Source organism: Peromyscus maniculatus, chromosome 4 (genome assembly GCF_049852395.1).
Source record: "Peromyscus maniculatus bairdii isolate BWxNUB_F1_BW_parent chromosome 4, HU_Pman_BW_mat_3.1, whole genome shotgun sequence".
Classification (NCBI taxonomy): domain Eukaryota; kingdom Metazoa; phylum Chordata; class Mammalia; order Rodentia; family Cricetidae; genus Peromyscus; species Peromyscus maniculatus.
Window position 1 is genome coordinate 86038885 of NC_134855.1, and position 14905 is coordinate 86053789.

Sequence of the window (14905 nt, forward strand, 5' to 3'; positions counted from 1 at the left end):
TGTACATTATGTATATATCATCAAATAATTTTCATTTGCAGTTAAGTCTTCCTCAGTGTTTTTGATAAATGAGAAAACTCATCAAAAGTGAGAATTTATTCTCAAGATCACACAACCCCACAGTGGTCCAGTTTTGACTGGAAAACAGGGCCCTTGATATGTAGGCTATTACTTTTCCATAATTTTGGGATGCTACTCCTATAGAATTAAGAAGTTGCCCCAAATACAGCAGTGTTATATCAGAGTGCCAAGTACTTTGCCTGCCATGCACTAGTCATGTCTAAGAGAAGATGTTCTGTCCATGGACTTAGTCCCGTGTTATCACTTCTGCCCAACACAGCTAATTGAACTAGAGATCAAGGGTAGCAAATCCATAGACACCCGCCCCCCTCAGCTCAGTGAGATTCAAACACCAAACAATACAGTTTTATAAATCTAACAAATGAAAATCACCTAACCTTTAAACCCTTAAAACCTCTGTTTCTGTTTTCTTTTCTCTTTTCGTTTACTTATTGGGTGAATGGCATGTACCATGGTATATGTGGGGGGTCCGAAGTAACTTTTGGGAGTCAGTTTTTCCTTACACTTGACATTCCAGGGACCAAACTCGGGTCTTCAGTTTTGGTGGCAAGCACCTTTAAGCTGCCCACCCACCGCCCCCCAACCATCTTATTGGCCCAATTGCCTGCACTCTCCAAGCATTCAAACAGTATTTGTAATGTAGGTCCCTTATACCTTTTTATAAAATATGTAACCAAGTGAATATTTCTATTTAAAAACATGATTTTTAAATAGAAATCTAATACAACTTAGATTCCAAGATAAAATATATCAAGTTTTTTCTTATTTAATACTATTGTTTTTGTTTTCCATTATTTTCATTTTATTAAAGTACATCTAGTCAGATTTGTGGTGGCATGTGCATGTAATCCTAGCACTTTGAAGACTCAGAAAGGACTGTAACTGGGTTCTTTGGGATTTAAAGATTTATTTTATGTGTATGACTGCTGTGCCTCTATGCATGCATGTGCACCATATACATGTCTGGTGCCCATAGATATCAGCAGAGCCTCAGATTCCCTAGAACTGGAGAAAATTTTGACCTTGTGCTCCACTGCTCTGTCACATTATGTCTAAATGAGCTTTTATGAGCCAACTGCCATCCAGTTTCAGTGGATCCTCTCGCTCACAATTTCTCTTGAGGAGACCAAGTCCTCAAGGTTGCATCATGCACAAAAGTCAGGGTGTGGTTTCTGGGACACTTTGGCTTATTTTTTTATGGTTTTATTAAGTTGGCTTAAGCAGAATTCTCCCCAGAGCAATAAAGAACACATGCTTCATAGTGAACTTTTTCTCCAATTCACACACTAGGTGGACTTGGATTTTCTGGGAACGTTTCAGTTGAGAAACTGGAACAACAATTAGAATCACTCTCCAAGCACCATCAAGTTTGATTTGCTTGGCCATCTTAATTTTGAGCTCATGAAGATTTGACTTGAAGTCTGATTTCATCTCCAGCTCCAGTAGTGCCTGGCAGTTACCCAACTTGAGTTTCTCGAAGTTGAGTTTCATGATCTCGACACTTTAGATGAATATGACTTCTTCCTGGGGAAAAATGTTGCTGCAGGTAAACTGAGCTCCTGACCCACTCCACCTGAGCTATCAGTAAGGCCAAGCCAGGTAATCTGTTGCATCTCTGCTTTGGAGTAAGGCCTGCTGCTCACCGGGGGGTGGGGGACAGCCTTCCCCCTAAACTCAATAAAAAAATCTGTCAACAGTTAACTTTAAGTATCAACTTTACTGGGCTAAAAGATGCTCAAACTGGAGAGTGATAGCGCAAGCTTTTGATCCCAGTACTCTGGAGACAGAAGAAAGTGGATCTCTGTAAGCTGGAAGGCAGCCTGGTCTATATAGCAAGTTTTAAGACAGCCAGGGCTGCATAGAGACCCTGACTAAAAGCAACAACAAAAGGATGGCCAGATGGCTGATAAGACATTATTTTTGGATGGATTGGGGTGTTTCCAAAAGAGCTTAGCATTTGCTTGATAAATTAAGAAAAGGTCACCATCAATAATGTGGGTAGGCATCATCTAATCTTTCCTTTGAGGGCCTAGATATGATAAAAGAGAGGACAAAAACAGCATTCTCTCTGGTTAAAACTGTCTATATGCCTTCTGCCTTAAACAAGTGCTTCTGATCATCAGGTCTTCAACCAGACTAGAACTTACACCATTAAGTCCTCTGTTGTTTGTTTGTTTGTTTGTTTTAATCTTTGATGTTGTACTAAAACTATTACTGTCTTGTTTCCTGGATCTCCAACTCTTGCAGGCCACAGATCTTGAGACTCCTTACCTTTCATGATCACTTGAACTAACCTCTCATGATAAATCTGTGTGTGTGTGTGTGTGTGTGTGTGTGTGTGTGTGTGTGTGTGTCCATACATGTGCACCCATGTGAGTATACACATTCTATTGGTTCTGTTTCTCTTGAGATACTATAAAACAAGTATAGTGGGTAGTCATTCCAGCTTTGACCTGGAAGCTCCAACCCCCACTGAGGCTTCAGTAATGGTTACACCTACAAGGCGGGGCTGAGAGAGGATGCTGAAGACCCGGGCCCTCTAGGTTCCTGGACCCTGGACGCTGGAGGTAGACGCAGCAGAGTTCTCCAGAGAACACCACTCGACTGTGCTACACCTTTTCCAGACCCTGGAAACTATCGCTTCACTTGTAAGTTACCCCACAAAATAAACCTCCCTTTTAACTACGTGGAGTGACCTTAATAATTTCACCAATAAACAAGCATTTTAGAATCATCTTAACTTACATTAGTTCTCTGTTTTCTGAGGATTGGACTCAGGAGTCAGGTATATCCTAGGTGCTACCACTAAGCTACAGCTGCAGCTTAACTTCCTAATTTTGATGGGGCACATTTGCCAGTTGCTTTTGAGAAATTATGTGTGGGAAGTAATTTTTTAAGGACTTACATGTTTAATATGAAATTTGGGTTCTGGGGATCAAACCCAGGGTGTCAGACATGCTAGACAAATGTTCAGTGATCAATACCCATGGCCCTCAAACATATTATGATATACCTTCAGTTCTGAAAATTTCATCCTCACCTTTAAAAAACCATTTACCTAAGAATCAGAATGCATTTGGAAGAAGGTCCACTGTTTAACTAACTAGTTAAGGTGAAGGCACACTGGATTACAGCAGGTCCCTGGTCCAATACAACTGGTCTTCTTATAAGTAAATGCTCTGATGAAATAATAGAATGCCATGTGACAATGAAAACAAAGACTGGAATAACACAGCTGCAAGTCAGGAACACCAAAGACTGCCAGGAAACTTCTAGAAATCGAGACAAGGAAAGGGTGTGTGTAGACTCAGAAGAAACATGGTGCCTTTGTTTTAGAAATACGAGATAAATATCTGCAGTTTGAAGACATTCTACTTGTTATACTTTGCTGTGGAAGCTCTAGGCAGCAAGCAGAGAATTCTAGTTTGGGAATTATTTTTCTATACAAATTTTATAACATGCAGTGTTCTTCCAGTGTTGTTAATGAAAAGTGAATCCTGTTCTGATTTCTGGTCCTTAGAAGGTGACTTTTTCTTCTTCAGAAATCTTCTTGGTCTTCTGCTGAAACTTGGAATTCTGGGAATTTTATGACTATGTGATAATTATGAAAGACATGGAAAAAGACTATTGCAAAGGAACAGAGGATAGGATAGAAGATGTAGTTCAGTAATCGAGCATTTGTGTAGCATGTATAAGTCTGTGGGTTTGATTCTCAAACATTGAAAAAAAGCATAGGGAGATGGAAAGTTAAATAATGTGTAACCCCAGTTCATAAGAATAGTTCTTATCAGCATAGAAAACCTACGTAATTTGCATGGAGCATGAGTAAGCTTGAAGACCACTGCCCAGTGGTGGAATTCAACTGTCTCACACAGAAAGTCTGCATTGGCTCTACCTAATAATATGTAGAAAACTATAGTTCAATGGAAAGAGTGGATCACTGATAGTCAGTTAGGTATTAAAACAATCCTGTCCTGGAGGTGTTGAGAACTTAACACACATCAAGGGCTTTGCTAGTCATTTCATGAAAATTATTTCACTTAAATTAGAGACAAAGGATTTGGATTCACAGAATTTTCAGAAGTGGCCCTATGATGGGCTGGAGAGATGGCACAACCCTTAGGAGCACGGGCTGCTCTTCCAGCAGACCTGGGGTTAGAGTCTCAACACCCCCTGGCAGCTCACAACCATCTTTAGTGCCAGTTTTAGGAGATCCAATGCCCTCTTGTGGCCTCCATAGGCACCAGGCATGTAAATGATGCCCAGACATTCATGCAGGCAAAAGGCCTATACACACAATTTTGTTTTTACAAATTAGAAATTGGACCCACAACACAACATATATGCTTCATACTTCATTTACAAAAGATTTTGGTCAATTAAAAGCGTTAACTTTGTGGTGTATCGAAGCACCTTCTCTCCCAGCCAATTACTTTGTTCGTCGACCCTTCTGCTGAAACACTCGTGGGAAAGATTCGAATTGTGGCTTTTTAAAAGTAAAGCCATCTGGGATATGAAGGCTTAAACCGGTCGAGAGACGGTCAGTGTGCAGGTCCAAGGCCTGAGGCTGCCGTGGACCAAGCAGGGCCTGGAATTAAGGACGTGACTTCCCCGAGGCAGGGGACAAGCCGGGATATCGGTTCTTTCCGACCTCGCGTGGTTGGTTGGAAGTGGGCGAGCACAGACCAACGAACTCAAGCAAACCCGTCGGCCGCGCAACCTCAACCGCCACAGCTCTGCAGCGGGAACCCGCATCCTCCTAGCTCTCGCGTTACTACCGCCTTCCGGCTTCCGGCCCCGTCCCCCGCGGCCTGTCTGTCGTCATTTCCTGTGGGTCTGCCTCGCCAAAGAGAAGATGGCGGCGCTGGGGGAACCTGTCCGGCTGGAGCGGGGTGAGTGCGGCGGGTGTCGCGGCCGCGGTGGGTGGAGCGGGTGGGCACTGACGGAGCGCTTGGCCAGCCGGAGCCGGAACCGAGACGAGGTGGCCGGGGCGCTGACACCCCGAGCGCCTCCCCGGCCTTCGTGCTGGGCGCTGCTCGCGGGAGGCGCTGGCCGCGGTTTCAAAGCTCGCCAGACCCCCTCGGTTCCTCCCACTGGGCGCAGCTCGGTTCTTAAGACCTGCCCAGGGCTGCAAACACGGGCGCTCCCCAGGGTGCGCGCTGCCGACGCGCCTTTCAGCTTCATAAACCCGAAAAGCAAGTGCCACACAACGCGACTCGGGACTGTCTGCCACCATTGCCCCTGTGCATGAACAGATGAGTGTGCCTTCTTGCCCCGATCCATACACTTGGCAGACACATTCCTGCATAAACTCCCTCGCCCCCGTTTGAACACAGACTCCTTCTTTGCTTTGACCGTAACCTCCTGGTATTTCTTATCTTTTGCACTCCTTCCAGTCCCGGAGAGGATGCTTTAAAAACAATCCAACTGACTTGATCTTACGAAGGAGATTACGTAACTAGGTGGAGTTGGTTGTAAATCACTTGCAAGTGCGATGCTATTCTTACTTATAAGCTCTGCAGTGGCAAACCAGGCTGGTTGATTGCTTCTTAGAGCAGTCAAGGAAAATAAAAACCTATTGTGGAAATACTCTCCCAGTGGCCAGTTGCAGATTTCCAACATTGTACTCTGCCCTGCCCAAATCGTTAGATTTCAAATTGGGGCGAGCTTTTTACAATTGAAAGTCATAGTAGTCAGAAAGGACCTGTTAAGCATTTTGAGTACTGTTGGCAAACAAAGCGTGGAATGGAGTTTGACACTACTTTGCATGTATTAGTTTTCGTAATTGCAGTCTCAATATTGTCCAAGAAAGAAATAATTTTGAAGTTGGTGCACTTCAAGGAACCACTTTCCTCGGTCTTGTTTCTCTCCAGCCTATCAGAGCTTTAATTGAAGTGTGGTTTTATGACAAAGGGTAACTTGGGAAAGACTAAGGTAGGCTTACAGCTGTGACACTTTCCTCTTGAGTATGTCAGTGTGCCTTGTAGAGTGGAACAAATCTGTTGGTGTTAACTAGAGTAATTGGAGGATTCTAACACGTTTAAATGAAGCACAAATTGTGGGTGGACCCTTGTCCTCTAGCATTTGCTTTTTGCTGTTACAAAGTTTTCAGTTATGCAGTAGAAAGCTCAAAATATCGGTGGGGATGAAGTACTCTAGTTGGTTGTTGATCACCAAGTTGAATGGCATCAAGTCTGATTCTCCTTGAGGATTCTGACAGACCTAATAGATACTCTCACAGTTCACGGTAAAATACCAGCATATATGACCAAGTTCCTGTTTGTCTTCTAACTCATCAAAATATAATCCACCAGAGCACAAACTTAGTGAGCATATATTTGGTACAGTTGAGATTTAATGGAGTTTTTAGCTTGTTTCCCAGTGTTGATTAGTTGAACTCCCTTCTCTCTCCTCTCTCCTCTCTTCGTCCCCTTTCCTTCTTTCTACCGCGTTGGGTATTGAGTTGAGGGCATTGTACATGTTAGGTGAGCACTCTACCACTGAGTTACATTCGGGAGGCCTATTTATAGGATTTTTAGTGTGGATAATAAGTTGTAATTTTGTAAATCAAGAACTCCTGAAACAACATTTACTAGCCATTCCAGAGATAAGGAATCAGAGCAAAGGTGGTCTGTTTAATTAGAAACACTTTAACCTTTAATTATCTAAAACTGAATCAACTTTTTGCTTCTCTACTAAGTTTATTTGGACTTTTTCATCTGCACATGCAAAGAAAAGTCCTAACTAATTCTATGAAGTAAATATCTGGTTCTTTAGTGTAGCATGAAATCAAAAACTTCCTCCACTTAAGACAAAAGTATTAAGGATTAGAATATATAAAACAGTAGCTATTCTAGTCTTTGGAGGTAAATGAACACAATTAAAATTTTCTGGAATTTTGATTAATTAGTGGTAGTAATACACTGAGCCTTGGGTTCAGAAAATCCTTAGGAGAAAAAAGTCAGACCAGAGGTCATGATTAATAGTGTTATAACATGAGTCTTCATTTTCTAAAGTTCTTTGTTCATAAACACATTTGTAAATTCCCCAGTCACAGTAACCTAGTATGTATGTGTGTATGTGGTTCTGTAATTTTTTTTTCTTTTTAAGTTGTATGTGTTGGATGGTGGTGGGGGCCAGACCAGCATGTCAGATCCCTGAAACTGGAGTTTTAGATAATTGTGAGATGCCCAAGTGGATGCTGGGAATCCGGAAGTGCTCTTAACTGCTGAACCGTCTTTCTAACCCCTAATCCCTTAATATTTCTTAAGATTAGTCCATACCAATATGGCATGTCATTTTATTTCCTTTTCTTTTTTCCATATGAGGTACTATTATTGCTGTTTTACAGCGAAAAACTGCAAAACAGGCTGGGAAACTTATTCAGGGTTACACAGAAGCATCAAGACCAGGTTGATAAAGCTATTTTTTTTTCTTTCCGTTTTGTAAACCATATTTGGACATATCTGAATTAAAACAGTGTTAGCAAGCCTCACAGCATTTCTTTGTGTCATTGAACAGTGTGTATGTACATATGTATCATGTTTTCCTTCTGGAAGTAACAGTGATGTCACTGCACATGGTCTCTTGTACTGGTTGGCTGCTTTGCTTACCAACGAGATGATTAGGTAAATTTTTATTGACTAAATAATGCATGATAACAGTTAACTTTTCTGATTAAAGATTTTTCTTTTCTACTAGATATTTTTTGTCCTTGGGGGAATTGGGGTTTTTTTGGTTGTTTGCTTTGCTTTTGAGGCTTTATTAAAACCCAGGCGGCCCTTTAACAGGTGATCATCCTGCCTCAGCCTCTGAGTGAAGAGTATCCATATTGGACACCACACCTGGCTAGCCTTTGGATTAATTAGCTGCTACAAAGTTCTAAAGGAATGCGGAGAATCCTTAGCAGGAATTAATACTTGTGTTTTGTTTCCCTGTAGATATCTGCAGAGCAATTGAGTTGTTGGAAAAACTACAGAGGAGTGGAGAGGTGCCGCCTCAGAAACTTCAGGCTTTGCAAAGAGTCCTTCAGAGTGAGTTCTGCAATGCTGTGAGGGAGGTGAGTTACCATGGTTAAGGTAATCAGCTACAGAAATACACTGAAATCTGGATTCAGAAATATGGTAGAAAATAATCTAATGCTGGACATGGTGTCTCGCGCCTATAACTTGGGAGAGTGAGGCAGGAGAATTCCAATGAGGGACAGGCCAGCCTGGCCTACATAGTGAGTTATAGAAAAAGAAAGAAGAGATGTGGGGCAGGGAAGAAAACATTAGAAATGGTCTTGTCTCTGATTTTTTGGAATTTTTAGCTGGGCATATAGCTCAGTGGTAGAACTGAGTGGTAAGTTTTGTATATGCCTAACGTGTTTGAAATTCTGGGTTCAGCCCCCAGTTCTACCACCTTAAAAGAAAAAAAAAAAAGATTCCTTTGAAATTCCAAATAGAAAAGCATTTACATTTTACAAAAATGTATTTGGGAAATTTAACATATTTGTTAACTTCTCAGAGAACTCAAACATAGCTATATTCCAGAATTTAAATATGAAAACATTGTGTTTTACAGGTATATGAACATGTTTATGAAACTGTAGACATCAGTAGCAGCCCTGAAGTGAGAGCTAATGCAACTGCAAAGGTACTGGAGTTTTCATTAAATACAAGTACTTAAAGGTATAGATTTCCTTTGTCAAAATCACTAGATCCATAGAAACTTGGGGTTTGGGGAGGTGTGTGGGTATAGTTCAGTTTATAGAGCGTCTGCTTAGCATGCATAAGCAAGCATCCATCTATCCTTAGCACCACATAAAACTAGGTGTGGTGGTATATGTCTGTAATCCCATCATTTGGGAAGTAGAGGCAGGAGGAGCAGAAATTTAAGGTTAATCTTGGTTCCCTAACATGTTTGGAGCCAGCCTGGGCTAAATTAGACCCTGTCTCAGAAAAGAAAGAAACATTTTTTGCAAGTTTTGTCAGCATACCTGCAATCCTAGCACTTCAGGCTGAGGCATGAAGAGGAAGAGTTCGAAGCTAGCCTGTTCTATAAACTTCATTGCCTTCACCCCCAGACACCAGCCCCAGAAGAACTTGTTTACCTCTGATGTGTGTAGCCCTCAGAATTTGGAGAGCTTGTGAGCCTTAGTTCTGTTTATAAAATGGGCTCTTTTTAGTGCCTCAGACGTAGTAATTGGTATTCAGTAAGTCTCAACAACTTCCCCTCCTTCCTTCTCATACTGTTTTTCCATTCAGTATCCATAATGAAAATGGTGCCTTGAGAAGGGAAAGGAAACAGACTATAGACCTGTATTAGAATATAGTTATAATATATCTCTTCTATATTGTTTTCTTTTTAGCTATAGCTAGATATTTTAACTAAAGCAACAAAAAACATTCATACAGGTTATATGCGTCCTTCCTTTCTGAAAACTGAATTTTTTGAGGGTTTTGTTATATAGTATTTGGTACAAACAATATAGCAGCCAAAATGACTTCATGTAAGGACACATTTATGTAGGAAGGTTGTGTCTGGCTCAGGGGCCCCTAAAGGAACCAGTCTCTATGCTCTGAAACTCGGGGCTGTTGGCATACTCAAGAAGGACTTCCCCTTGTAATATCTACACATCTGTCTGTTTGGCAAGCCTTCTTGACCAGCCCTGGGCACATGTAGCAGCATATTTCTGAGATCTGGAGGAGCTAATAGTGATCTGAAGTTCATTTCCTACATAATCTCTTGAGTATTTATTATTTTTAGTTATTTCGTACAAACTTGTTGGATGACTTACAGTGAAGTTGTGGAGGCTCATAAATGACAAGCTTGTGATTCCAAAGTGGCTTTTGTAGGATAGAGATGTAGAACAGTGCACATGCTTAGCATATCTGAGTCTCGATTTAAACCCCAGCCCCTCAAAATTGTTATGTTCTTAGATGTGTGCATTTCTCTTTCAGGCTACTGTTGCTGCATTTGCTGCCAGTGAAGGGCACTCCCATCCCCGAGTTGTTGAGCTACCCAAAACAGAAGAGGGCCTTGGATTCAATATCATGGGAGGCAAAGAACAAAACTCTCCAATCTATATCTCACGGATAATTCCAGGTGGAATTGCTGACAGACATGGGGGCCTCAAACGAGGAGACCAGCTGCTTTCTGTTAATGGAGTGGTAAAGATAAATCTATTTGTGTTTGCTGTTTGAAGTCATGTGTTTTAGCCACTTGGGAGTGCACTGGAGCAATCAATCGAATCAAGATAAAAGGGGAAAAACTTCTGAGACTGAGTTTTAAAATCCCTTGGGAGAAGCCCAGATGGTACTGCTTGGTACAGTGTTGTGTGGTTGTCTTGATTTGCTGGTGGTAGTGGAGGTTGTTGTTAGGCTGAAGACCAAACTCAGAATACCAGGCAGTCACTTGGCCACTGAGTTGCATCCCAGCCCAGTGCGTTAAGGGTGGTTGTAGAGCACTCTGGTGTAAGTCAGCAGTGCTCTGGAGGAGCTCAAGCTGTGTATAAATTAGAGATAAACCCACATTTCCCTTGTGTAGAATGGCAGTTACTTGATTTACTGCTGATCTAGTGCAATAATATGGTGTGTAAATTCCTGTAGTGTGCACAATGTATCTCATAGGATTTCACATTGATTAAAATGATAGATAGTAAGATTATTATTTTTATAGTGCTGAAACGATGTAACATTTACAATTTTTACTTAATTGTGTTTTAAACACTTTTTCAGGTTGGATTACTTATAAACTAATTTACTTGTTAATTGTTTTTGTGTGTGTGCATTTTTTCAGAGTGTCGAAGGAGAACATCATGAGAAAGCTGTAGAGCTACTGAAGGCAGCCCAAGGAAAGGTTAAACTAGTTGTACGCTATACGCCAAAAGTCTTGGAAGAAATGGAATCACGCTTTGAAAAAATGAGATCAGCAAAACGCAGACAACAGACCTAATCATTTAAAAACATTATGTTACTCTTTGCTTTTAGCTAGAAAAGTTTTACTTGTGACCTACTGATGGCCTCAGTGCCAGTGATTGTAAAACACTAGAAACTTCCGTGAAATCTTCTTGCCATTTTATAAATGCCTATTTTAGCATCACTTATGGTTGTAGAGAAGCATACACTTTTTTTCTCACGAGAAAAAGTAAAAGGTGATGAGGGCAGTTCTGTCCTGCTGTTTTTACAGGCCTTTTTCAAATGCAGATTTTGTCACAAAGTTGTTATAGATTTTTAAAAATGCTTTTTTAATATTAAAGTGTACTTTTACATTCTTAGTCTTTTTTTAAGAAGAGGTTTTCTTCATTTGGCAACTTATTTACAAATAACAGTTCTCCAAAACTTCCTTTTGATTACTGCAATTTCTTTGTGAAATTTCTTTTCAGTTTTCCGAGAAATTAACCCTGGCAGTCTAGCCTTCAGCAGTTATCACACTGAGTGTTGGTGTTGCTGCTGCATTTTGTACTAGAACACACATACAATATTTGTCATCAGTGGTAAATCATAGCTGTCGTGGAACCTTTTTATTTTTATTTAAACAATGTATAATGTATTCATTTATACTGATTTGTAAAAGTAAATTTTTAAACACTGAAGCAATCATTGCTAAAATATGTATTCTTTCATAATATTTAAGCAGTGAGGCGAGAGGATGTAATTTGATTATTAGCATTACTGATTAAATCCCTTATTTATATTTAACAGTATGTCATAAATTATAAATGCAAACAAGCTCAGATTTTGACTTTTCAAATTTTTTATGCTATTCATTTGTATTTAAATGTATTTCTCATATTTCGGTTCTTCCATGCCTAGAGATGAGTCAGTTTGTGCTGAGAAAAATGGAAACAAGATGAGGTAATAACTTCAGGTGTGGAGCCTGAAGAGCCCAACATAATTACTGTCCCAGCTTCAGTACCGATTTAAGACAGAAAGGGGAGGCAGGATTTGTCAAGATACAGAAACAGGCAGCTTCTTAAGCCTCACAGTGAGTGGGGTTCAGAATGCTTCATGTCTTGATTCGAATAGTGGTGGGAGTTTGAACAATGCTTTTTACCATTTGTCCACTGGATGTCACCATTTTACTAAAAGGCAGCTATCGATGTGTGATTGTGACTGTCTTCTAAAAGCTGAAGTCGAAGGTGGTTCATTTTCAGTCACAGATAATAGGAACATTTGTGGAGGGTCTAAGTGATGATGTTAAGAAACTGATGGGTTGAAATGCAGGAATTTATCATAACTACAACTTTATTACCTTTATTTTTTTTTTAAAATGGGCATTTTGTAACATTCCTTCAAGAATGAAGAATGGAAGTGTGTACTATTTTTGCATGTTTGTGAGCACTGTCAGTCTTACAAGATATCTGCAGTTTTCAGTGATTTTTTTTTTTTTTTCAGAGTAAAAGTCAATCAGCATTGTTATTTATCAGTTAGGAATTGAACACTGGATTGTGCATGGTTGAATGTCACTACAAAATGTGCTTGATATTGATAGGATCATGTTGAATTGTGTATTTTCAAAATTAGCTGATGTGTTTTTAAAATGTTGAGACCAAAGTAGTATAGAAGAGTATGACATATTTTAATTTAACTGTAAGATTATTAGAGTTATTTGTTGTAAAACTCTGTATTAAAGTTGGTGCATACAGAGCAGTAATATTATTGTTGTGGTCGTATTCCTCCATCACAGGGCAAGTAGCCCTGGGAACCTTGTCTGAGCCTAGCTGCTGTGGCTGCAGTTGCTCCTATAATTACAGCTTCCTGGTTCATGTTTCAGCGATTGCAGACTTTCAGCCAAGTTACTTTTTTTTTCTTTTTTTAGTTTATTGAGTAAGCTCTTTCTTCTGCAGTAATTCACAATCTGTTCTTTGTGTGGGCTGATAACTATTTATATTCTTAAAATAAAAGTAACTTAAAGGAGCCAAATACATAGCTTTGCTTGGTACTATTGAGCATGAGTAGCAATAGCTTGATTTCATTGATGCAATTCTCGTATCTCATCAGAATTTTAAATATTGACCATAGGAAAACTCAGTGGCAAATGTACAATAGTCTTCTTGTGTAATAAGGAAATGAAGGAACTTTAATAGATGGACAGTTTGTGAATAAAACTAGGCACACCGTAAATATATAATAGGTGTTTGTTTCATTTGTAACTTAAATGCAAATTTCCCTTTGCCCCAGTTTTCTCTCTTAAATATTTCAAAATGAGTTGACTTGGTGATTCTCAATCTTAGCTGCATGTTAGAATGCCCCACAGAGCTTAGCACTTACTGATACCTAGGTCCCTTCCAATAACAACTAAGTCAAAATCATTTCTGTATTGGTTAATAATTTTATATAATGTGTTTTGACCAAGTCTACCCCCTATTGCCTTTAGAAGCTCATTCTGTGTAGTTCTGATGGACACCAAGGTTTGAAAAGCACTGGCTCATGGAATTTCCAATTATACTGGACTCTGGAAGTACATTTAATTTGAAGCTACTTAATGATTGATTGTATTTCTTAGTACCTCTTTATGGACTTAAAAGGTATTTGGCTTTCCTTATATATAAAATAATTACAATTTAACTTTTTTAGGGGGTGGAGAGCAGGGTCTCTACATAGCCCTGGCTATCTTGGAATTCATTATGTAAACCAGGCTGGCCTCCTTTTTTTCTTTTTACAAAAATAAAACCTACCAACAATTCAGTAGTAAAATTCAGGGTTTTCTCTTTCTGCCCCCTTTACCTTTAAAAAAATTTTTTAAAGTTTTTTGAAAGAGCATGTTTAAAATTTTCAGATGTGAAAGCACTGTGAGTAAGGATTCTGTGCTGTCCACATATGGCTCCTTCCACTCATCACCCTACCCTACATTGTCATAGCCTTGTCCTTGATGTTTTCATCGTTAAGCTCATTTTCCTGGTGTAAAATCTTAAGGTATTTGCTCAAGTGCTTTGTTTACAGTTAAAATGAATAGAATTTAATAGAAGATATGGTTATGGCTTACCTGGAAAGCGTTGCCAGCATGACTTGGTATAGACGTAAAAAAATACATGTGATTATAAATGTGCAATGATCATTGACATAAGGACCCTAGTGATTGTATCTCCTGAATAAACATCTGTGTGTTTTCTAACTTACAGTTCTTTTCTCTTCTGGCAACAATCTCATTTTGTAGCTTTTAATTGTCCAAAATTTATGAGTAATGTCTCTTCAAAGGTTGTTGAAGTGATAATAGTTACATAATGGGGGAACATCACATGATTATTAATTTTCAAGAAGTTTTAAACTAATTTGTAACTGGACATGGTTTTTAAAAGTATTGGCAAAGATTTGATACACTTGTACTCTTTTTAGTTTGAGAAAATGATTTGGAATGTGAAACAGTACTTTTTCAATAGATGAATCATTTAGCAATTAAACTCTGGTTCTAAGGCTTATTTAAAATATATTTATATGAGTCATGCTTGTCCTTTGCATTTGACAGAACTGATACAACCACAAATAGATGTATTTCTGAACGCTGTGTATATAATAACCTTTACATAGAGTAAAGCAAAATCCGTGGTGGTTCTTGAAATAAAACTTCAGATTTCTGTATTTTGTTTGCCTTTCATAAAATATAAACAGAAGTTTCTCTCCCATTATTTTAAGAGGTGGTGTGATGTGATTGATGGTGTAGACTGATACCCAGCTACTCTCTTTAAATCCTATTTGGCCTCCGTTCTGTGAACCGTAGACAAGGTCTTTTTCTGTGCTATTAGAATGCTCTGCAGAGCTTTGCCTCATCTGTCATCTGTAATGAGTGTTTCTTTGCTATCTCGTCTGCAAAGCTCTTGAAGGATGCCTACAAATACTAG

General features: G+C 39.4%; 1 protein-coding gene across 1 annotated transcript; it reads left to right on the forward strand.

Moving 5' to 3' along the window:
* The first annotated feature begins 4883 nt into the window (after positions 1-4883).
* On the forward strand, positions 4884-14645 carry Lin7c (lin-7 cell polarity scaffold C). The gene is made up of 5 exons (XM_006980817.4): positions 4884-4973; positions 8022-8140; positions 8647-8718; positions 10026-10235; positions 10864-14645. The coding sequence occupies exons 1-5, from the start codon at positions 4937-4939 to the stop codon at positions 11017-11019; spliced, it is 594 nt and encodes a 197-aa protein (XP_006980879.1). The 5' UTR covers positions 4884-4936; the 3' UTR covers positions 11020-14645.
* Positions 14646-14905: the final 260 nt, after the last annotated feature.